Genomic DNA, 25,212 nt, shown 5'->3' with positions numbered 1-25,212 from the left:
TTCACAATTTCATGTTTAATGCTGGTAAAACCAACATTTTCTTCAAAAAGGAAACTGAGCATTTAATTTTATCTACTCATGTGCTCGCTTCTACCTCCATCAAAGTCCAGAGGCTGGTGTGAAAGGAACAGCTAATAATTCACCATGTATAACAGGCCAATTTATACAAAGGCTTACAGATTCTCTTTTTCATCCTTAACTTTTCTAGGTGCTTCTGTTTGATCCTTCAGTTATCTGAAAATGCCATTCTGCCATTAATTTTTCACTTAAAACCAAAGGAGAGCTTGTCCATTAAAACCCAATAACCCTGAGACAGGCCAAAAATATCAAACTAGTAACCTGGTTCTTTGACATCAAGCAAAAAATACTGAATGTAATATGAAAAGGAAGGAAATAAGAAATTATTAAATATATTAGGGATGAACTGAAAAAGATAGGATCTGTTATTCTTGGATGTTTTGTATACATGAAACAGACAGAAGCATTGGCAGACTGTAATATAAAGAATTTAATAATAAAAGAGTAACTGCTATTAGTCCAACCCCCAGCTGAACTGATTTTCAGTGTTATATTCTCCTTTCCAGTCTCCTAAATATTCAGATATGTAAGTTCAATGCATAATTTCTCAAGATTTTTTATTTACTGAAATGTCAGTAAACAGTTAGCTATGTAAACAGGTTAGAACTAACTTTTCAATCATATTTCAAGGATGTATTTGTGCGTGTGTTGTGTGTGTGTATGAAATAGAAATCTGTAGCTAAAACCTGTAGAGTCAAAATTAAGTATCAAGCAGATGTTATGTGACATGCAAGTAAGTACATGGACATAGTTTATTCTCTTAAGTAGGATCCTATTTTTTAAATTTCTTTCACTTTATTTTATTTTTAATTTATTTATTTATTTTTGGCTGTGTTGGGTCTTTGTTGCTGCGCACGGGCTTTCTCTCTAGTTGCGGCGAGCAGGGGCCACTCTTGGTTGTGGTGCACGGGCTTCTCATTGCGGTGGCTTCTCTTGTTGAGGAGCACGGGCTCTATGTGCGTGGGCTTCAGTAGTTGTGGCTCACAGGCTCTAGAGTGCAGGCTTAGTAGTCATGGCGCACGGGCTTAGCTACTCCGCGGCATGTGGGATCTTCCCGGACCAGGGTTCGAACCCATGTCCCCTGCATTGGCAGGCGGATTCTTAACCACTGCACCACCAGGGAAGCCCTAAATTTCCTTCACTTTAATAAACATTTTTCATCATTAACAATAAGCTTAAATTTGGGCCCACCTGAATAATCATAAAGTCTGAATTCTTAAAAATCTAAATTAAGATATAAGAAAATAAGTGTTTCAGAATATAAAATGTGAAACTAAAAAGTGACAATACCTTTTGGAGGATGGAGCTTGTGGCCAGTCTTCTCACACCACCCAACTGGGTGAATATCCAGAGCGTCTGCATTTACCCAGAAGTCGTAACAATCAGAATATCCGTCAAAGTGCAGCTTTATCCGGTACCCACAAACCTGAAACAGGTAAAGGAGGTCGATTAAAAAACAAAACAAAACAAAAAGCCCAGAATATTTCTGCACATGTACAAAAATAAATTAACATGGATATCAAGTATGATATGGATTATGTTAATCAAAGAACCCTTGTTAACAGCCACAAAAACAAGCGAACAAATAACAAAATCTAAAAGCAAAGGCTATTACATTGGGAAGAGCTGAGCTACAGTGTTCTGGCATCATCCTCAGTTCCACCAGGAGCACATGCATCCTGGATGACAATTCTCCTATGCAGACAAGTCCTCTGTTCACTCCCTACATTGTACAAGCACATGCTACCAAGGAGAGCTGGCAGCACAGGGTGCACAGCTCCTGCAGGGTGCCAGAGTGGGTGCCCTGCTGTGCACTGGCTCAGTGCTAGCTCTCTGTCCTTTATAAAGCTCCACACACAGCAATATCCAGCCAGACCATGGCTGGTGCAGACACGGGGAGAAGTCAACTTATTTTCCTCTCCACTAGTAGCAGAGTGGGGAGAAAGAAAGAAAAGCCTCCCCAGTTCGTACTCAGATGAGACAGGCTCCCTGGAATCCAGTGAAAACTCCCTCTATGTAATGCATGCCGAATGCTGATGCCACGTATCTGCCTAAATTAGGGCCCCACTCGGGGGAGTTCTCAGTTGAAAAAAAAAAAAGGTTATGTAGGTTTCTGGGGCCTTCGCTGGGTCACACTTGGCCTTGGGCTCTCAAGACAGTTCAGCCTCTCAGTCTCCTTCCCACTAGCACAGCAGATGTGTTCAAGTGGAACCACACGCCACATCAGACTCTAACCACTCCAGGGCACCTGCCTTGCAGAAGTCTAACAAGAAGCTTGAGATTAGAGCACGGAGCCAGGGCAATTCACAATCCCAAAGTAATCAGGAAGCTGTACGGTTACTGCCATGAAGAGTTCTCTAGGGCATACTGTTAAAATTCAAGTGGCAGAACAAACTTACAGAGTGAGTCACAGTTTATGAGAAAAATTATATTCATGTGAGTCCATGTATGTATTTATGTATGTTTCTGTGGGTATATGTATGTTATTATGTGTGTATACATATGCCCACACATACATACATAAATACATACATGGACTCACACACAAAAGTATATGTATTTAGACACACACACTTATATAAATACTTACATATATATGTAAATTCACAGTAAAAAAAAAAGTCTGGAAGGACAGATGCCAAATATTAACAATGATTTGTTTTGAGAAGTGGGAAAGAAGAGGCAAAAGGGAAAGATGGATTTTTAAATATTTTATCTTATATATTAGCATTAAAAAAAATAAAAGGTAGGGCTTCCCTGGTGGCACAGTGGTTGAGAGTCCGCCTGCTGATGCAGGGGACGCGGGTTCGTGCCCCGGTCCGGGAAGATCCCACATGCCACGGAGCGGCTGGGCCCGTGAGCCATGGCCACTGAGCCTGTGCTCCACAGCGGGAGAGGCCACAACGGTGAGAGGCCCACGTACCGCAAAAAAAAAATAAAAATTAATAAAAATTAAAAAATAGAAGGTATTAATGCTACATATATAAAAGTGAAAATAAGCTGACTCCCCCCAGAGAGATAAGAACACCCTGCAGAGCCGAGACTGGAGTCTCTAGAAGCACAATCGTTCGAGAAGGGTAGGTGGCTGCCCCCCACCCATCCCATGCCAAGGAGGAGCTCAGGGGCTGCTTCTCTTACAATCCATGGAGCTAGGCAGGCCCACCCTGCCTTACCCTCAGTTGTCTCTGGTCAATGCCTAAGAAACAAGCCCCTTCAGTAATTTATCCCTTCAATCCTTCAGGGTCATACTGCTCTGAGCTTCTGCCCCATGCGCTGTCAACTTCCCACTACTCCCCCTGTAATCTCTCTACTATAGCTCACGCCCTCTGAAACCCTTTGGTAAACAGCCTCCTCCACCCTCAACTTCCTTGCTCAAAGGCACATCTGCTTCTTCCCTCTGAAGCCTTCCCTCAAGTGGAGGCTGCTCTTTCTCCTACTCTCCATCCCTCCGAGGCCCAAGCGTGGCCTCCTGCCTCAGGCCACACCACGCTCCTGGGCCTGTTCTCCACCCTGCTCCTCTGAGGCCTGTGCCCTGTGGCTGCACCACTTCGCCCTCATCATCCTGCACACTACCTCCCACACATCCCTTGTCACTCATCACACTAAGCATTGGCTCACTCTCTTCCTTTCCATCCTGAGTAGTTCCACCAGGCACATGGGTGACTCAGCCAATACTGCAGCTCTTTCTCCCTGCACTTCCTCTTCTCCCATGGATCTTGTCCCATCAGAAACTGCGCTGCCTTTCAACGATTAAATTAACACATCCATTCAGTTTGCTAACCCAGTTACTCCCGATACACTTCCTTCTGAATCTCAATGAAAACTCTAGCATCTCACCTTGATTCCTCTACTTTCTCCCTAGCATCCTCCTTTCTCTGGAGCCTCCTTCCTTCGCAGTCACTTAAAATATTTTATCAACATTTTAAATTGTTGCCCTAAAATGTTGTCTGACAAAATTCCATTATCTCAAGGATCCACCCAGTCTGCACCTATACCTGGTCTAGGAACTGGTGCTAAGGGAAGAAGATGACACACAGTCAATCCTCATTATTCATGGTTTCCGTATTTGCAAATTCACCTTGGTAACATACATTTGTAACCCCAAAATAATATTTGTGGGGTCTTGGGACATGGGCATGCACAGAGTGGTGAAAACTCTGACTCACCCATCATGCGAGTTTCCAGCTGAGGCTGAACAAGGCAAGATGCTCTGCCTTCGTGTTTCGTACCTCACCCTACGAGCAAGTGTCCTTTATGTTACCTACTTAGTGTCACGTTTTTTCATGTTTCGTGCTTTTTGTTGTGATTTTGCTATTTAAAACCGCCCGTAAGCCTAGTACTGAAGTGCTAGGAAGTGTTCCTAAGTACAGGAAGGCCGGCAAGTGCCTGACAGGGAAGATCTGTGTAACAGATAAGCTTCATCAGGCATAAGTTACAGCGCTGTTGGCCATGAGTTCAATGTTACGGAATCAACAATAGACATACAGGTTGTCTTCACACAGAAACATAAAACAAGGTTAGTGCTGATCGGCTGCCGAGAATGTTGTGACCAGAGGCTCCCAGGAACCTAACCCTGTATTTCCCCTAAGCGCAATGGTTCAGTAGTATTTACGGAATATAACTACCATAAATAACGTGAATCAAATGTACCTGTTTACCGCACTCTCCCTACTGCACAGCAATCCTTCTAGACGTGCCTGGCCAGTTCCCTCTCCCATTCTTCACAATGGCCTTTTTAAACCTCCTCCCTCTCTTTCAGCTACCAATCCCACTATCTCTATCGTCAATCTCAGCTGACGCTTTACTTCCAGAAGTTGCCTCCAAACTGGCAAACCTGCCCCCGCCCACCACACCCATCCTTTCCTGCTCTCCCCTGCAGAACCCAAGGAGAGACTCCCCCTGCTGGCGAAGGCTTGGATCTCCTCATATACTCTGGATCCCATCTTCTCCCATCCCTTCTTTGTCAATTATCTGCTCTCTCTGAGCCTTCCAATCCTCTGCTCCCCAATGACTTCTTCAGAATTCAAGCATTCTCTAGCCAGTCTCTTCTCATTACAACAAAAAGGGAGGGATGAGGGAGAGAGCAAGAAAAAGCAAAGAAAAAACTATCTTTTAGGCTTAGACAAATTCTTGTACACTCTTGGTGACAATCTAACGACTGATAAACTTTTTTGGAGCACAAAATAGCAATATGCATCAAAATTTAAACATCCTTAACTATCAACCTGGTAATTCTAGGGATGGCTCCTACAGACATACTCACTATGCAAAAAACAAAACAAAACAAATAAAAAAAAAGCCAACAAAAAACACCGAAATATAAAAGGATGCTCACAGAGGCACTGTTTGTAATAATGAGAAAGTGAAGACCACTCAGTTGTTCATCAATATGAGAACAATTAAGTAAACTGCAGCAATTCAGTGAACTGGAATACTACTCACTGGTTAAAAATATTATATATGTATAATATAATATATAAGATACAGTGTCACAAAAGCAAGTTGCATAATATTATGTATATCACTTACATGTAAAAAAGAGAAAAATATATTTATACATATTTTTACATGCAGAGAAAACACCTGGAAGGAACACCATGAACTCATAAGTGTCGTTATCTTTGGGATACAGAATGAGGAAAACAGGGTGGACACAGAACTTCTGTTTTTTAATTATATATACTCTTACACCAGCTGACATTTCCAGGATGAGCAAACATTACTGTAATGATAAAAAAAACAACTAGACAAACTAAAATAAATTTCCTTGAAAACCAAGTGTTGAAACACACACACACACACACACACACACACACACACACACACACACACACACACCCCTCCCTTAAAAAGTTTCCCTTGTCTTTTACAGCCAACTTCTTAAAAGCAGTCTATACTTACTGAATGTTTTCATAAATCTCAATTGTTCTGAGAACTATATAAGCTAATACATGGAAAACACTCAGCTCAGCATCTGTCCCATGGTACACACTATGTAACGGTATGTTATTATTTATGGTGACTGTCATCATCCAGCTATCAGATGAGACTGTGTTGTGTAGGAGCCAAACTTCTTACAAATCCACTAAGTCACTGCAGGAAAACTATGATAACTAAAACTAATACACGTGATGGTCTTATTCTTTGAGGAAAATTTTAAAAGATACATACCCCTGACTCAAGGAAGAGAACAAGGAGGGAAGCACATAAAGGAAAAAAAAAATTCTAAGAGCTTTCAGTAATATATTGGACTAAGATATATCTAATTGACTTGGACATCTTTTCGTGAAAAATTTCAAAGAGATACCTTGAAATACTGAAATTAATATAAATATCCGTTGGTCTGTTCCTTATGTTAAGGAACATGGTATGGTAAAGCCTATGGCGTCAGACAGACCAGGGGTCAAATCCTGGTTCTACGACTTTGAAGCTGTGTGGCCTTGTATACCTCACTTAACCTCTCTGAGCCTCAGTTCCTTCATCTATAGAACAGGGATGAGAAGGGGTTCTTGCAAAGATTAAATGAGGTAATGTTTACAAAACGCTAAGCACCGCGCCTGGCATAAAGTAAGCACTCAACAAATGGCACCTTTTCCCATTATTAAATCCCTATAATCACTATTTTGTTTTAAAAATAAAGATGAGGCAAAGCTTACCTCAGCCACAGTGAGGACGCAGTACACGGACTGATGCTCAGGGTCCACGCCTTCTAATTTCATGCCAACTTTAAACCCATTTTTGTTATATGGAAAAGATTGATACTAAAATGCAAAATGACAGCAGTTTTAGTGAGTGATCACCTTTCTTCAATAAAGACTATATAACCAAATACATAAACAACTCCTAAAAATCCAGAAGAAAAGGATCACTGGGTCATCTCATGGAAAAAATGCACGAAGACTATAAACAGGTGACAGAAGAGGAAATTTACATGTCTTATCGACTTAAAAAGATGCTCAATCTCCCCCATAAGAGTCATACAAAGTAAAATTACAGTAAAATATACTTCACCCGTCAGACTGATAAAGAGCAAAAAGTCTGGTTGCAGTGCTTTGGCAAGGCTCTAGGGAAAGAGATGCACACATACATCGCTAATAGGGACATAAACTTGTACGACCTCTAGCAATCGCATGATATCCATAAAAAGGAACATTCTCTTTGACTCAGCAATTCTAATCCTGGGGAATTATCCAACAGAGATAGCCACATATGTGCTAAAGGAGAGGTGTACGAGGTTATTCACCAAGGCATTTACTTACCAAAAGACTCATGTATATATATTATATAGTCCATACATACAGATAGCATTTCATCTTATATCTGTTCCATGATAATTTAAGGTGGTCCCTACCGACTGACACATATATGCGTGTCATACTCATGTAATATATATGACATACATATATGACATATATGTCAATCCACAGTGATCAGCTTACATTACTATGGAACAAACATAAGATGGAATACGATGCATCAGTATAAAAGACTGATGAAGTGGTTAGATGAACTGAGATGGAATAATCTCCAAGCTAAGGTAGACAAAAAGCAAAGTCCAAAACAGTATGTGACATATGTTATCATTTGGTTAAAGACAGGGAGGGGAGGATTTGTGTCTATATATTGCTTATATGTGCATACAATTTTCTTATAGCGCCTTCATGTTTTAATCACATGAATGTATTACTGATTCAAGTAATTAGCTGTATTTAAGCTTTTTTAAAAAAATTGTAAAAAAGTCTATTCTGCAAAGGACCAAAGTTGCAGAAAATAATTATACAGAACAAGTCATATGCAATTACTATTACATATTAAATATTTTAATGTAGATGTAATCATCCCAACATTTACTATTCACCACTTTTAAAAAAAAATTTATTGAATACTCACCACTTCTTAAAAACTCTGTGTTCATACAGATATATGACAAAGTATTGATGGCAGATTTCTTACATACCATGATTAAATATAATTAAATCATTTAAACCAAGGGTCAGCAAACTACAGTCTAAGGGACAAATCCAGCCCACCACCTGTTTTTGCAAATAAAATTTTATTGGAATACAGCCATGTTCACTCATTTATGTATTGTCTCTAGCTACTTTCCTTACAAGAACAGAGTTGAGTTGTTACACCTGAGACCACATACCCCATAAAGCCTATAATATTTTCTATTGTCCTTTATGGAAAAAGTTTACTGACCCGTGGTCTAGCCCAGAGACAGCAGTTCCCACTCAGAACTACTTTTATTGATTTTAACTCACTCATGATAAAATATTTTTCCATAGTTATACAGTAACCCATCCTTCAATGTTTTGTTGTGATATTACGTAAACCACAGTAACTCATTTTTATTCTCCCAAAGACATGATGTTGACATGAAATTTTATGCTAGTTCTTCTTCATCTACTAGTTTTTCAGTAGTAGTAGAAACATCCCTTTTAAAATCAGTGAGAAAGCCTGGTAAATATTGAGAAGAAAGAGCATACGCACGCGCGTGTGCGTGCATGAGGTGTGCTCACGCACATGGCACTGGGGAAGGTGTGCATATAAATGCTAGCTGCCCTCGGAGGCACCCCTCCACATATGAAAAATAATATGTTTGAGAAATTATCCCAAGTCACGTTTCCTAAACAGACAGTAGAAATGGCAGTACCAATTCCAGGGAAGCGTTATGGACAGTGTTTCTAGAAGGGCCTGTACCTCCTTGAACAGCTTTGCTGGCACTGCCACAGCTTTTTCCTCTTCCAGGTAGGACGCCCAGCACCAAGCTTTCTTTCCTTTAGGAGGCAAACCTGAAAAGCGAATGAAACTAAAATGACAGAATTTCCAAATCTAAGAAATCAGAGTGGTACGCTATGAACTCTCACTTCCCTAACTATCCCCAGGCCTGGCTCTTCTCTTACTTTCATGGCTGGTATTTCTCAATCTCTTTTCCTGGCTCCTCTTCCAAAGAAATGAGAGCTAACAAGTGAACTGTGTGTATATCCAGGTATGAGTGTAGAGAAAAGAAGCAGAAGAACTTAAGGTTAATGAAGAAGATGTAGTAGGAAGCCAAGAAAGAACGGTACCATGGAAGCTATAGCAAGTAAGAGCTTCTTCTAGAAGCAGGATGCTCAAATTTCTTTTTCCTAAGCAATCAGGAAGTTGAGGACTGAGAAAAGGTCAGTGCACTGAGTGGTTAGGGACTGACTGTTAATCTTTCTCCAAGATTAAAAAAAAAAGGGGGGGGGGAATCAAGGTGCCAAAGGCCAAATTGAAGTAGCAAAAGAATACATAAATGATAAACATATGGAGTCGGCTAATATCAATTTTATTTGGGATTAATTTGACAAAAAATGAAAATGAAAGGAAGGGTATAACAGCTTGATGGGTATTAAAATTGGGGGAATGGTATTTTGGGGATGAGATTGCAACAGGCAATGATGAAGCTCATGAAGAGGAAAAAAAAAAGGAACACCTAAGAGGGGGAAATGACTGAAGGAACAAGGTCACAGAAGGGCCAGAGCCCTGAGAGTAGAAATGAAGGGGAAGGGAAAGTCAGGATAAAGACACTTTTGAGGCAGAGTGCAGAGTAACTGAGAATTTACTCCCTTTAATTTCAGTGACATAAGATAGAAGGTCATCTGCCCCCAAATGTAAAAGTTAGGCTGTGTGCTTGACGCAGGTAGAAATATCTCAAACTCTTTTTGAGGAATTAAGAGCAGAATGAGCGAGGAACGCAGCCAAACCCGGAAGAGGAGCGCTGGGTTCAGGCCTTGATCTGCAGGGACAATGTGACTGGCAGGTCAGAACGGGACTGTGCAAAGTACAGTGACCTAACGTGGAGGACCGGCCAGGCAGATGTGGCAGGTCCTTCCTTTGGATACAGCCTAGTGGGGCACACGGAGGCTTCTATGGAGATGACCCAAGGTCCACGATGAATAAGGCAGCGAGTTCATCCACCAAGTACTGAAGGGCAGGGCCTCATGAGCATAAAGGACTAGATTCCTCATGAGAATAAAGTGTTCCTTGAGGAACAAAGAAAAAAAAAAGGTACCAGGTCAGGAGGTCATGGTTGAGAGGAAACTTTAAAAATCTACAACCTTAGGAAATGAATAAGAACAGAGGTTTTAGTCAAAGTGCGTAAGTGAAAGATATCTACTGGATGGAAAAATAAATAATGGAAAGTGGTCTCAAGTTTGCCCTGACACTACTCAAAAGTTGCTAATTTCCACTTTTCCCCCTTATCTACTTCTTCTAAACTCTAATTTTTATTGACACAATTTAATCAAAGAGAACCCCCAAACGATCCTTTAACTGCCATAGTGTGCATTACAATTAAGACTAAAATGTGTACCTGTGTGAAATATTTTCAGCTTCATAAAGTTACAAATAAAACCTTCCTTTCATCAACTCACCCTGCTTTAATACAGCCGAATCACCTCGCCTTTTCCTTCGGGCTCTCTGCGAACCCCTCAGGATTCTTCCATCTTGTTTGTTTTCCTACAATAAGGAAGAAAAGTTTATGATTTTAAAAAGTTCATGAAATTGGCACCGATGAAAAGTTAGAGAGCTGTCAGAAAGCATTATTTTTTTTTTGGACTCTTCTTCAATTTCACTTCATAACTTTTAAAAGAAAGTAAGAATATAGGTCACTTGAGAACTGTGTTGCTTTTGGCCTGGGGTCCTTACAAAATAAGAACATTTCCAAGAATTACACTCTGTTATGGTACAGATACAGCTCCCACCTCCTTGAAACACTTTCTTCTTTCAGCTCCTGGACCACTCTGTTCTGGCTTCCCTCACACCTCACTGGCCCCTCTTTCGCAGTCCCTCTGCTGACATCTCCTGCAACCTAATCCCCTTCTCTTCTTTATCTAATCATTCTCCCTAGGTTTTAAAGATCGTCTGTCTGCCAAACATCCCTCATCCATATCTCCAGCCCTGACCTCTTCCCTGGCTCCACAGTCATGTATCCAGATGCCTACTTGGGATCTTCGCTTGGATGTCTAATAAGAATCTCAAACTCACGACGGCCAAAGGACTCTAGATGCTATACTCTACTCTGGCCTTCCCAGTCTCAAGTAATGGCATGATTAGCCAGTCCGTAGTTCAAGCCCAAAAGCTAAGGGTTATCTCTGATTCCTCTCTTTCCCTCACACACCCTGACAACCCTACCTTTAGCATCTATCTCAAATCCGCCGACTTCTGTCTTAAACAGCCCTCTTATTTAGTCACTGCAATAAACTCCTGACTGGTTTCCCTGATTCTACTCTTGCTCTCACATGTCAAAGCTACAGTGATCATTTTAAAACATTAATCGTATCAAAGTATTCCCCTGTCTTCAACTTTCCAATGGCTTCCTATCATACTCAGCATAAAGTGCAAACCCATTACTCTGGTTTACCATAAAGCCCTGGACCACACAGAACTCTTCAGCCTCCTCTTACTCCATTCTCCCCTAGCCCTCAAGGCTCAACTACCTTGTCTTCTTTATTTCCTTAAACAAAACATGCTACACGGATTCTTACCTTATGGTCTTTTCCCTAGCAATTCCACTGCCCCACGGGGCTTCTCACTCCCAACTTTACATCAGGCTCCTTCTTATCATTCAGATCACATTGTCCAAGCCACCCTCCCTGATAACCCAACTTAAAGCAGTCAGATCATCTTAATGCCCTATTGTAATTCTCGGCATAGCGCTCAGCACAGGTTGATACTGCCCCTGTTTATTTTGTTAATTTTATGTCCCCTTAACAAGAATGTAATGTCCCTGAGAAAAGAAACCCTGTCTTCCTGCTGTCTTATTCATCCCTGCATCCCCAACTCCTAAAACAGTGACTAGCCAATCATCGCTGCTCAATATTGATCTTAAGGAAAATGCTTTGAGACCTCAAAGCTCTCTTTTCATATAGAGTTACTAATAAATATTTTAGAGTGGGGATGTTTATGTTTTAATTAGCATATTGTGAATTAGTTTTAGCTAAATATACCTGACATTCATCTGCCATTTTATACCTACTCACATCGTTTTATGAGATCTGTCTGCAATTTACCAAAATGGGATTGGCATTTTGCTGTCAAGAGGAATCTAAAATTCATTCGCGCAACTGAAGGTTCTCCTGGTGCCTCTCTCACTGCAGCAGTAAATTCCAGAACATCCTACTTCTTCACCCTGAGGAAGGGGTACTACTATTTATAACTCCCACCTTGAGATGAGGACAGTGACATAGAGAGGGTAGGTGGGTAACCTCCTGATGGTAAAACAAGGTCACGGAACCAACATGTGAACTCGGGTAACTGGCTCCAGAGCCGGTGCCTTGGGCCGCGGTGCTACCCGCGAAGGCGCGGCCCTGTGGGTACTAACCGTCTCCTCATCTCGCTCTTCCTCCTCTTTGGAGTCCGCTTTCAGAGATAACTTGGGCTTCTTCTTCCGACTACACTTAGGATCTTCCTCCTCATTGTCTTCTCCCACGTCCCTTTCTTCCTTCTGATCTCTGCTGAATTTATAAACCCAAAAAAGTGACAGGAGACAATACCCATCAAATATCTGCACGCTGATTAGCAACGCAAAACTCATTAAAAAAAACATTTAACCACCAGGAGAATGGTGTACATATCATAGATAAGAGACACTTCAAACCACCCTCATGTATAACACTGTCAAGACAGAAAGTGGAAATTAGCTTACGTATTAATTTATATAATTATTATAATTATGTAATTAATGATATAATTTTAAAAGGGCACCAGCACTACAGGTGAAACAGGTTCTAACAAGTTTAAAATTATTTGTCTTCCAGAGCTGCCATCCATACTAATGAAAGAATCGATTATTTAGAGATATTCTGGTCTTCAGGGGCAATTAAAGCAAGGATCTAGCAATTATTAAGAATGCCAAGTCCAACTGAAAAAGGCCAAGTGTAACTTTGTAAAACATCAGGTGGCTAACGAAAACAGACAATTCTCCAGCCTTTTCTGACTGAAACACATGGGAAACTCCACTCAAACATAAAATGCCAAGTCATTTACTGGTAGTATACGAGTATGCACAGGAAATACACCTTGTTGGTGATAAGCTGACCTCGTCAGACAGTTCCCAATGGCAGTCACACCACCGTCAGTCACAGCTGACGGCCCTGACTCGGAATCCTCAGTCCATCCTGAGATCAGCAGGAACACAACTGCCACACTACTCACTATGGCCATTCAGCGGATTCTCAGTCAGGGGAAGCTTCAGTCCATTTGTGGAGTTTTAGCTGAATTACCTAAGACCTCCCAAAATATAAACAAAAGTATGTTTCCACAAACATGAGTATCATTAAAATGTGTATGAAGCCCAAAGAAATCTAAATACTCTTGGCTGGGGAGCGATAAAATTAATGTAAACAAAAGGCTATAAAGAAAGAGGCAGAGGTTGTATTGCAGCTAGGACGTGAACAGCACAACTCAGTTCAGACATGACCAAAGACACCAGTCCAGTAGTGGGATCAGGGTCCAAGTGTCTCCAAAGGGAAAGTCTCTGGGGGAAAAAAGATATTTTTGGATGACAGACATCAGAGAGCACAAAACCTCTGTATTCCCAAGCACCAGGACCTTGGACTCTAAAACTCATTTTATAGATGGAATGGGGGCAAAAACCTACTTGTCTTTGATATGCCGAGCACAATTCTGGCTGCAATAGTTTCCTCCAGAAAGACACTCATCTACGTTGCCATACTGACAACAGTTCTCACAGAATTGAAGCCCTTCTACTTTCACTGGATCCTTCAACCTGAAAGGCATCCCAGTCTTCTCGGAAAAGACTAGAAGACGAAAAGAAGAAAAAAAAGTTAAAACCATGACAGAAATCATTGCAAAACACATTTAGACTTTTTCTTCTAATAATTTTGTTAGAAACACAATAAAAGAATAATGTTTGTTGAATGAATGAATGAATGATCAAACCACACAGCGCTTGGGAGGGAGAAGAGGATGGGCTTGACAGGAATCACTCAAATTATTTACATAACACATAAATTATTATTTACATAAATTATTTACATAACAAAAAAATTCTTCAGAACAGGTAAACAAAAGCTTGTCCAAGGCCTTTTCTACAGAGTTCAAAGTAAAATGAAGAAAATTTCATTAGTCACTAAATTCAGAAGATGAAACCAACCATCCATAGAATCCTATACAGCTGTATCTTTCTGACAAAATTTTAAAAGGGTTATCTATGTTCTATCGTGTTTTTGATGAGTGACTCTTTTACTTAATGGGCTGAATCAACATCTTTCTATTTTACTTTTAATGCAGAAGATCTCCTAAATCATAATTATCCATATTGTCTAGGAGCTCACATTTCCTTTTGCTTGAATCGTTAGGCTAATCATTCATTCAGCAAACATTTATTAGGCACCAATTTACGCTAGACACTGATGACAGTACAGACCTTGCCCAAGAGAGCTCACAGTCTAGAAGAGAAGACAGACAAGAAAACCAATATTTATAATAAAATGTGATACATGCAATAATTGAAGCATGAACAAGTTCCAGGCAGTACAGAGGAAGAAGTGACTCATCCTTCCCGGGGGGAGGTCAAGGAAAGATTTTCTGATATAAAGCCTCAACAGGGTTTTGAAGGCCAAAGAGGAATTTACCAACTGGACAAAGAGAGAAACAGCATCCCAGCCAGAAGAAACAGCATGAGCACAAAAGGCAAGAAAGTATGAAACCGCATGATACGTTGGGAGAATTTTATGTCATTCAGTGCTGCTGGCCCTGTCAGAACACAGCATACAAAGAACAGAACAGAGAGCAAAGACACAAAGCAAGCAGGTGGGTGCGGGTCACCCAGATCTTTGTCTGTTTTGCTAAAGAGACAATAAGAAGTTGGTGAAGTGTCAGATAAGCAATCTACACAAGGTCCTCTGACTTCGGTGTGCGGGATAAATCGGGGGAAATCAGAAGCAGAGTGATTCTTTAGGAGCCCGTCTGCAGTAATTCAGGTGAGAGGTGATTAGGCCCTCAACTAAGGCAGTGGCAGTGATAGTAGGTAGAAAAGGCCAGATCTGAGATGTATTTAGGAAATAAAAACCAAGAGGATTAGGTAACAGGCTATGGGGCTGGGAGAGAACAAATTCAGGATGACTCCTAGACTTCTTGCTTGTCCACTGGGTGGATGGTGCTACCATCAATTGATATTACGGGCTACAGAAGAAAAAGCAGGTTGGGGGGAGGGGAGAAAGAAATAGAAAATGAATCGCATTTCAGACATGTGGAGTTTGAGGTACCTGTGGGACATCCAGGTGGAGATGTCCAGTAGGCAGGTGGAAATACGGGCCTGGAGCTCGGGGGAGAGGTCGGGGCTGGAGATATAGATTTAGGAGTCATCAGCATATAGGTGTTAGTTACAACCATCGGAGTAGATGAGAAAAAAGTGGCAGGCTTTTGGCTAAATCACCTGGGTAGGCTATCACAACATGGATTTACGTGGTAATTTCCAATTAACCTAATGCTACGACAGATCTGGCATAAAGAAAGAAGACACTTTATAGTTATTTTAAAATATAAAAGCTGGTTCCATATTAGTTTCGTCATAGAAATTTACCTAAGAATATGTGACACAAAGATCACCCAGGATTTTCAAAGTTCCAGCCTATTATAAAACCTTAGATATTCTTACATTAAAACCCTTCAAAAACAAAAAAAAGAAAGGACAATGCAGATGACCTGTTCTTACCTTCTTGAGCAGTTGGTACCATCCAAGTTGTGGTAGCTGTTGCTTTTTTAACATTTTCCATCTCACTCTCATCTGTAATAACTTCCAAGGCGCCAAACTCATTTACACGGAACTAGCGATAATAGTAGAAAGAGGCAAAATTTACAAAAGTGCTCAGAAAAGTCATCATTTAATGGCTGGCACATGTAGTCTTTAAGCAAATGAACTACGTTTTTATAAAGTTAATTTCAACAATTATATCCAGAAAAGCCCACTACCACTATTAAGCCCTTTGCATTTACCAACTTTGGAATTTCAGGAAGGGGGAATAGAACAATGCAACAAAGAACTTCTTCAGGATACAAACAACCACCCCTGCACTGTCCTATGGAGTTGCCAGCTCACTTATATGGCTTATAATTTCAAACACTGTTTTTTTTGCTAAGACTGTTTTTCTTGTTTCATATTACTGCTTATTTGATGATCAAAGTTAGTAAAAGGAGAATTACTGTTTTCCCAGGAATCAACTTGTCTCACCCAAGTTCACCTAGTTCAAAGAGCAGGAATATCATCATTCTAGAAACTGTGACTTGCATGTCCCTATCCCCATATTCCAAGATATGAGGAAGGAAGGCTAAGCATGAGTCATGGGACCCCCGGCCCTATACCTCCTCTTTCTTTCACTGCTCTTTAGAATTCTCTGTTATATTCATTCACTTCTAGTCCTCCTAAACTAAACCACTGGTAATATCTATGAGATGTGAATAAGCTTACTAGCTTCAGGCCAATTTTATCACTAAAAAGTAAGGGCATCTTGATTTCATGGGCATTTTTGACCCCAAATATTGAAAATTTCCTCTCACCTCATGGAGAGCCTCAAACCAAGTATTCTTCTGCAATCTGCTGGACATACAGTTTACGTGTTGAAGCCTTTTAACCACTACCTGTGTGCAGGGGCCCCATTCTCTTTGAAACAGCTAGGTTTACTCTCACTTTCATGAAGGTCAAAGTTATTCTGTATTCCTTCTGTTTTTCCATAAAACAGAATGACATTAGGGATCCACTAATCTTGACAGGGGATGAAGAGCCAGAAAGCTCAAAATTCAAAAGGATTATAGAACTTTCGGCTTAAAGTTTTTAGATCTCTCACAGAAATAAAGATGAGCATGCAAATACGAAGTATTTAAATAAGGCCTTCCACTTCCCAGTCTAAAAATCTATGTGGTCAACATGCCAACAGAATGATTTATTTTACCAAACTAGATTCAGACTACAAGTCAGAAACATCATAAGCAAAATTTACAACTAATTATTCTTTCCACCAGGTGAAAATAGCACCTTAAACAATTTTCTGCACATGGTCTACCATTATTAAAAGCTTTCTAGACTGAACAAGTGACATAGTTACGGAAGGTGAAAATGTTTTCTCCCTATTTCATATTCCAGATACAAGTTCCCAGGTAACATGTATATACTAAACCTAGTGGGTTCACCTAAAAATGTCAGTTTAGGAGGTGGTAAAAAGTCAATTGGAAGGGAAAGAGCTAAAAATAACTTTACTTTTTGAAAAAAAATAAAATTTTAAATGACCAACTCTGAAACCAGAATATTTCAAAATAAAGCTGACAGTACCATCTACTGGGCAAGAGTAGAAAAGCCAAGCCATCATGATTATTAATTAATGATGTTAAAAACTATGGCAGAAAATCAATTCTGAATGAAAAATTTTTAAAAACTGGCATCAGCCCAGGTAAGTAAGTTTACTTTTATTATATGCTGATGCTAATTTAAACTTTTTCGACAAATACAAAATGTGGGAAATAGCACAAAACATTTACATTACACAGAAAGTGTCCTGTGGCTTAAATTTCCAAATTGCTGCTAAACTACACCTTGGCATTTCAAACACTGAGAAAGAGAACACAGCTGAGTGGAATCTTCAAATCAAAATTCAGACCTATGACACCTGGGAGTTTTAGGTTCCAATACTTTCAAAGTTAAAAGGTAATATTCCCACATCACAACACTTAATTCCAGTTATCTTTTCCCTCTCGTGATAGTTATTGCCAGTAACTGACCTACAGTCTAAGCACAAAGTAAAGATGCAGTGCACTTAGGGAAACAGTTAACTCCCGTAAGCCAGGGACCCATGGACGGACTTAAGGGGTTGATAAATCTCAGGAAATATATGCAAAATTATGGTTAAGGGCATATATATATATATATATATATATATTTTTTTTTTTTTTTTTTTTTTTTGCGGTACACGGGCCTCTCACTGTTGTGGCCTCTCCCATTGCGGAGCACAGGCTCCGGACGCGCAGGCTCAGCGGCCATGGCTCACGGGCCCAGCCAGTCCGTGGCAATGTGGGATCTTCCTGGACCGGGGCACGAACCCGTGTCCCCTGCATCGGCAGGCAGACTCTCAACCACTGCGCCACCAGGGAAGCCCAAGGGCACATATATATTTATCTGGGGATAGAGTTTATAAGTTTTATCATATTCTCAAAGGCATCCTATAACCCTGAAAAATATTTAAAAATCTACTCTAACCAAAGTTACTTTATTTCAAAAATCAGAACATTCTCTAACACTATATATAAAAATAAACTCAAAATGGATTAAAGACCTAAATGTAAGACTGGATACCATAAAACTTCGAGAGGAAAACATAGAACACTCTTTGACATAAATTACAGCAATAGTTTGGGGGGTCTATCTCCTAAAACAAAGGAAATAAAGGCCAAAAAAGGGGGGACCTATTTAAACGTAAAAGCTTTTGCACAACAAAGGTAATCATCAACAAAAGGAAAAGATAACCTACAGAATGGGAGGAAATATTTGCAAATGATATGACCAATGAGGGGTTAATATCCAACATATATAAACAGCTCATACAACTCAACACCAAAAAACAAGCAGCCCAATTAAAAAATGGGCGGAAGAACTGAATAGACATTTTTCCAAAAAAGACATACAAATGGCCAATAGACACATGAAAAGATGCTCAACATCACTAATCATCAGGGAAATGCAAATCAAAACCCCAATGAGATATCACCTCACACCTGTCAGAATGGCCATCATCAAAAAGGATACAAATAACAAATGTTGGCAAAGATGTGGAGAAAAGGGAACCCTCCTACACTGTTGATGGGAATGTAAATTGGCGCACCCACTGTGGAGAACAGTGTGGAGGTTTCTCGAAAAACTAAAAATAGAACTACCATATGACCCAATAATTCCACTCCTGGGAATATATCCAAAAACCCAAAAACACTAATTTGAAAAGATACATGCAACCCAATGATCATAGCAGCATTATTTACAATTGCCAAGATATGTGAGCAACCTAGTGTCCATCAACAGATGAATGGATATAGAAGATGTGAGGGAGATATGTATATCACATACTATATATTATATACATATAAAACACACACACACACACACACACACAATGGAATACTACTCAGCCATAAAAAAGAATGAAATTTTGCCATTTGCAGCAACATAGATGGAATTGGAGGGCATTATGCTAAGTGAAACAAGTCAGACAGAGAAAGACAAATACTATATGGTATCACTCATATGTGGAATCTAAAAAATACTGATACAACAAACCAGTGAATATAACAAAAAGAACCACACTCACAGATATAGAGAACAAACTAGTGGTTACCAGTGGGGGGGGAGGGGCAACATGGGGTAGGGCATTAAGAGGTATAAACTATTAGGTATAAAATAAGCTACAAGGATATATTGTACAACATGTGTAATATAACCAATATTTTATATTAACTATAAATGGAGTATAACCTTTGAAAACTGTGAATCACTATAGTGTACACCTGTAACTTATAATAAAAAATTAACCTCAAAGTGTTTTTAAAGTATCCTATCATATGCAAAAAAGACACAGGGATCAATTTTTTGACATCTCAATTTTTTTGTCTTCCACAATATTACTACTGTAAAAAATGTTGGACAGCATAGGCTGTTAGTTAGGTGCTGCTAACATTACTGAGTTCCACTGATGAAATTCCAGAAAGACTGACACATTTCCTAACATTTTTTTCCCCAATAAAATACTCAAATTCTGAAATTGGTAATGCTTTTATGAATGGTGCTGCAACTATAGAAACTTGATATAATCACTTTTTTTTAAGTTATTAGTTCTTTTAACCTAGACATCTAAAAAGCACTATAAAAAATTAGCAACTGACTCCATTCTACAATCAAGAATGTCAAAATTATAAACTTTACAAAAGGGCTTTATTAAGCAAATCAAGCATATCAGTTGACACTGTAACTTCTGTTAGTGGATACATGTAGGTCAATCAGAAAACAATTACGCCTGAAATATATAAGGGGTTGAAAAGGTTTCGTTTGTTTGTCTTGGCTTAAGCTACCTTTTATTTGATTCATTCTCTTTATTTTTGCTTATAGAGGCAAAGGATCTTTAGCCTATTTGTGCCTATCTTTAATAATAGATCATTAAAAGACACTGCTGAGATTACTGTTTTCATTACTTTCAGTGTTGAAATAGGAGTTCTACTTAGCAATCTGTTTCAAGGACAAAGATATTTAGTAACTACACTGTTCTGAACGTCAAACAAGACAAGGCAAAACCCTGCAATAAGAGCGCAGTGAATTTTCCAGTTGGGTTTCTGCATCACTGGTGCTGGGTCTTGCTCTTGGTTAAGTGGCAACTATTCTTTTGAGATAAGATGCTATCACTCTCAGGAGTGTACTGACATTTTACTGAGGGACTCTGGAAGACTAAATCCTTATAACCCAGAGGAATAATTCTCTGCAGATAAATTTCAGAAATCATAAGAAGTTTAGGCAGAGAATCGCTTAGGGACAGCAAGCCCTACCATGCATCTTTCCACAAGCCTTACCACTTAGTCGCCTGCCTGTTCTTCCAGCTGGCCCTGAGATATTAATCTACAAACACAGATTTGCATTTTAAAGGAACAAATTAGGCAACGGTAAAGTTTACAAAGTTTGTTTAAGTAAAAATGTCTTGCTAATGACTACAATATTTTCAAGAGGTCCGGTGGACACTTGTTGTTCTTCCCTAACACTATACTTTTGGATGCTAGCCCCTCTTCTGTATGCCCCTTTCTCTCCCTCCTCCCATCCCTGCCCCCAAAAGTCTTCACACAGTTTCCCACCTATTTTCAGGCACCTCAACCTCACATGACATCTGCTTCCAAAGCCTTCCTGATCCCTCCAGCTAACATAATACCTCCTCTAAATTGCTGTAACACTTCCCTTTCATCTCTTTTGATATGAAAACGTTTCTCTTGCTAGTAGAATAGTAGTGGTAAGTAAATCAGTTTTAAAATCAGAAAAGCCTGGTTTTAAGACCCAGTTCTGCCAGTAACGCACTGTCTGACCTTGCTTGAGCAAGTGACTTAAACACTCCGGGCCTCTGTTTCCCCATCTGTAAACTGACAACAGTGACAGAAACTCCCCCAAATGGGTTAAATAAGAGAATTAAAAGACATAGGTTAAGTGCCCACCAGAGAATAAATTCTCTATTCTTTCTGCTACTGCACCCAAATAAGGAGATTTTGTGCTCTGTTTTATATAAGGGTTGGTTAGCCCAGTGTGAAGGGGGGAATGGGGATGCCAGCAACAGGGACCAGTAAAAAGGGACCAAGGTGTGAGCTAGTTGGCTGGGCTGGAAACAGGGTGGCACAGAGGAGTGAAATGAGATGCAGCTGGAGAGGAAAGTAGGGGCTAGACCACCAAAAAATTCTTGTGGTAAACTTAAGGGGTTTGAACTTTATCACGAAGGATACAGGAAACTGCTAAAGGATTTTCAGCAGAAGAGCGATATCACTTGACTGGCCAGCAGTCATGAGGCTTTTACAGAGAAAAGTTCTTTCAAAATGGCAATAATAAAAAAAAAAAAAAAAAAGGCAATCAACTGAAGCATATTAAAACCTGTTCCCATGATAAGAAACCAGCTTCTACGTATTAGCTGAATTAACCTCAGCTGGGTTGTCTTAGGGATCGCACATTAAGAAAGCCACATGCCTTCGCCCATTAAAAAAGAGAAGCTTCCAGTGTCAAATAGGCAGAGCATGATGCGGGAGAGTAAACTGCATGATTTATTCAAAGTTCTTTCCAATAACTTAATTATGAAAAATCAATTGCTTAATCAGTTCTCTTAGGCAGCTCAAATTGTAATAGGAGGAGCAAATGAGTCAGATATCCTAAGCAATATAAGCAACTGGCTAGTCTTTGAATGTCCTCAGATAAAAAGGGTTATAAAGCAGAAAATTTTTTTTAATTATTTTTTTAAATAGGGTATCTGTCAACAGCAGATAAAGTGAATTGGATACATGGCAATTACCCAAGTAATTAGATGAGTCTAAAAGTCAAATCAAATAACCCAGATGATAATACCCACTAAGTGGCTTAATTATCTGATTACCTTTATAAAAGTAATAGGTTAATTCCTAAAATCCATTGCTTAGAAAACCTTTAGGCAATCTAAATTTCTTAGGGATGGAGACTTCACTCTACTGTCAAAATCTAACTGAACAAAAATTATAAATTTCATCATCCACCTACATGGGAAAAAAAATAAGCCATTCAGAAGGAATAAAAATGTACAAGAAAAATAAGACGCTGAAGCAATAAAAAAAAAGGCAGTTTACATAATATACCGTAAAGCAAGAAAAGAAACAATTTGTTAAGTGTTTTACATATATTATGTTTTTCAATCCTTATAACCAGCTTATGACATAGATCCTATAACCCCATTTTACAGATAAAGATTGTGAAACTTAGAATTTAAATAACAAAGCTCATTTAGGCTGACACAATCAGAATCTTGAAGAGTTTTTCTTTCTCAAAAATTTCAGCACTCTATTTCCATCATATCTAATCCAGATGAACATTTGGAGAATGTTAGAGAAGATAAAACCCTTGGCATTCATTTAATTCCTTATTTTACCAAAGAGGAAATTGGCCCCAAAGAGATTAACTGACTTGTTCAAGGTCACACAGAACTAAAACTAAAAACCGAATCTCCTTTCCATATTTCACTAAACCTCACTGCAATATTTTGGTTAAACTAAACTCAGATAGATGTGTTGGCACACTGCACTTAATTAAACCTAAACCAACTAAAATCTAAGTATTTTTCCAACAAGAGGTGAACTGTCCAAATCTCACCACTGAGGATGGACTAGAACAGTTTTGGCTCAGATACTTGTCAAGTGGCCACTAAAAGGGATTGGATTCCAAGAAGTCAATATTAGGGGGCAGGAATTTCTATTCAAGAACAGGCCAGAACGCCAAGCATCAGCAAGGCAAGCCAAGAGACGGCCAGTTAGGGAGGTCGGATGTTCAAACACCTGAGTGACTAAGTACAAACACAAAGTCTAAAGGGCCATGGACAGGTTCAAGGTCCCAGAGACAGGATCAGAGCAAAAGCAAATTAGAAATGAGAGGTGGGGTGGCTGACTTTCCAGGTGGGTGCTTGCACAACCCTGTCCCAGGGTGCAGCAGATGTGGTCCTGGAGTGGCTTTGGGGGGCTGGGGAAAAGGAGCAGACTGAAGCAGTGCTCTCTGAGGAGGGTTCTCAGCTATACAAAAGCAGTCTCATTTACAGGAAGGACCAGCTTCTGAACAAGTGATTACACAAAAATCCATATTTACAGTTTACAGTATAAATAATTTAAGGGAGGTGAACAGTCCTGTTTATTCAATATTTTAACATTATCCAGTTTTAAAATAAGAAAACTAGGACACAGGGAGTGTGGTTTTTCCCTTCAAGTTACAAAGCCTATTACTACAAAAAATATACAAAGCTAGACCTTCTAAGTCTACCACTTTTACATTTATTGGCCATCCTGATAGACTAAAACCTGAAACCATCTTCCTTGAAGCTATACATGAATTTCTACAAAATGCGTACAGACTGCAGAAATACTTCTAAGTCCCCTACCCCAGTTGACAAAGGCTTCTGCCAAACCACCAGCAGTTTATCATCTTGAGATGCTGAGGACCAAGCATCATATAAAACTACAGCCACTATGCTTAATGCTTTTAATCCTTATTTCATGTATGTGCTCAAATTCATTTTAATAATAAACACACACACACAATTTTATGTAATAAAGACAGCTTACCTTTAAATCACTTCCTGGTAATGTACCTACTCCATCCTTCCAATCCATAACACTGAATACATCAAACTCTTGACCGCTTGTGCTAGAGGCAGATTCAGTCATGATTTGTTTTTAACCTGGAAAAGGAAAAAATGGCATATCACTTAAATATTCTACATACAAATCAGTTTTTATTTTAGTGGTCATTGCTTCAATTTCCCTTAATTACATAATTTTCTTGATCATAATATCCCATACCCAGAGATTTAGAAATAATTGCTTCAAACGTATTTTTCCTAGTGCAATCCATGGTAAATTACAGGAGAAAATATATTAATAAAAGTTCTAGGTTAAACAAAAAGTGCCGTGGTAAATTTTTGCTTTGTTAGAAGAGGAATTCACTGTTTCATAGCATATTCACTTAGAACAAAAAATCATGATGACATATGGATAGAATTCTTCACCCTCTAAGGAGTTCCCCCCACCCCAAGACATTCAAAAGAGAGTAGATGTGGCTAAAGGATAGTATCCAGTATAAAATGTTGAAAAAGAGGCCATTTAGACTTTAAAAAAGAACAAGAAAATTCAGTCCATTATTGAATGCCATCTACACTAAATTTGACAGGTAAGTCTGTTCTATCAATACAATGAATATACAGTATGATTGATTCTTTCATGAAATTGATTTATTTAACTCAGTTGAAATATCTGCCAAGTTGATGTTCTGAGAAACAGGAAAACAGTCTCAAAATGTACAGCAAACACAATTAGGCTACGTTAAGATAACCAATTTGGCTAGCTACACTGTGATAATGCTCTTCATTTTCATTTTCAAAACAAACTTTTTCGTAATCATATATCCATTGGCGGTAGTATTGTTATTCTGAAACTACTGTCTGTGTGGTATGGGATAAAACAAATAAATAATTATGTTGGTGTCACTGACAAGTGATCGAAGATCAATGGGTCCTAAATCTGAATGGAAGTATCTGTATAATTTCATGATGCATTTTATGTTTAAAAAATATGCATATTTTCTGGCTTTGCCCACTGACAAACTCTAGAAACAACCACCAATCAATAGTAATTAACAGCCTAGTATTCAGATTGTGGTCTCTAAATACCATTTCTCCCAGGCCTTCCCAGAGGTGGCAGGAAATGTGCAAGGTGAGCCTGGAACATCTTGTCAAATAAAAAAGCAAGGAAGCTATCAAAGACAGCAGAGGTCATACCAAAGGGACTCAGAAGCAAACTTGAAGAGGCTTCTGTTGGCCAAAGTAAGGATATTAGCTGCAGTGAATTGAAACACATCAA

The 25,212-nt window shown here is 39.3% G+C and overlaps 1 protein-coding gene across 1 annotated transcript in view; it reads right to left on the bottom strand.

Annotated features, from left to right (window-relative positions):
- The window catches only part of L3MBTL3 (L3MBTL histone methyl-lysine binding protein 3), a 95,679-nt gene extending 71,644 nt beyond the window's left edge, over positions 1 to 24,035 (bottom strand). The window contains exons 1-9 of the mRNA XM_082669058.1: positions 23,920 to 24,035; positions 15,785 to 15,896; positions 15,336 to 15,410; positions 13,706 to 13,865; positions 12,428 to 12,557; positions 10,479 to 10,563; positions 8,782 to 8,873; positions 6,735 to 6,839; positions 1,369 to 1,504 (exon numbers count right to left, since the gene is read on the bottom strand). Of these exons, the coding sequence (XP_082525184.1) occupies positions 1,369 to 1,504; positions 6,735 to 6,839; positions 8,782 to 8,873; positions 10,479 to 10,563; positions 12,428 to 12,557; positions 13,706 to 13,865; positions 15,336 to 15,410; positions 15,785 to 15,896; positions 23,920 to 24,021 (997 nt within the window). The 5' untranslated portion in view covers positions 24,022 to 24,035. The remainder of the gene's footprint in view (positions 1 to 1,368; positions 1,505 to 6,734; positions 6,840 to 8,781; positions 8,874 to 10,478; positions 10,564 to 12,427; positions 12,558 to 13,705; positions 13,866 to 15,335; positions 15,411 to 15,784; positions 15,897 to 23,919) is intronic.
- Between the last annotated feature and the right edge of the window lie 1,177 nt (positions 24,036 to 25,212).

This window comes from Grampus griseus (genome assembly GCF_964374135.1).
Source record: "Grampus griseus genome assembly, chromosome: 13".
NCBI classification, from domain to species: Eukaryota; Metazoa; Chordata; class Mammalia; order Artiodactyla; family Delphinidae; genus Grampus; species Grampus griseus.
This window is presented reverse-complemented; position numbering and strand designations above follow the sequence as displayed.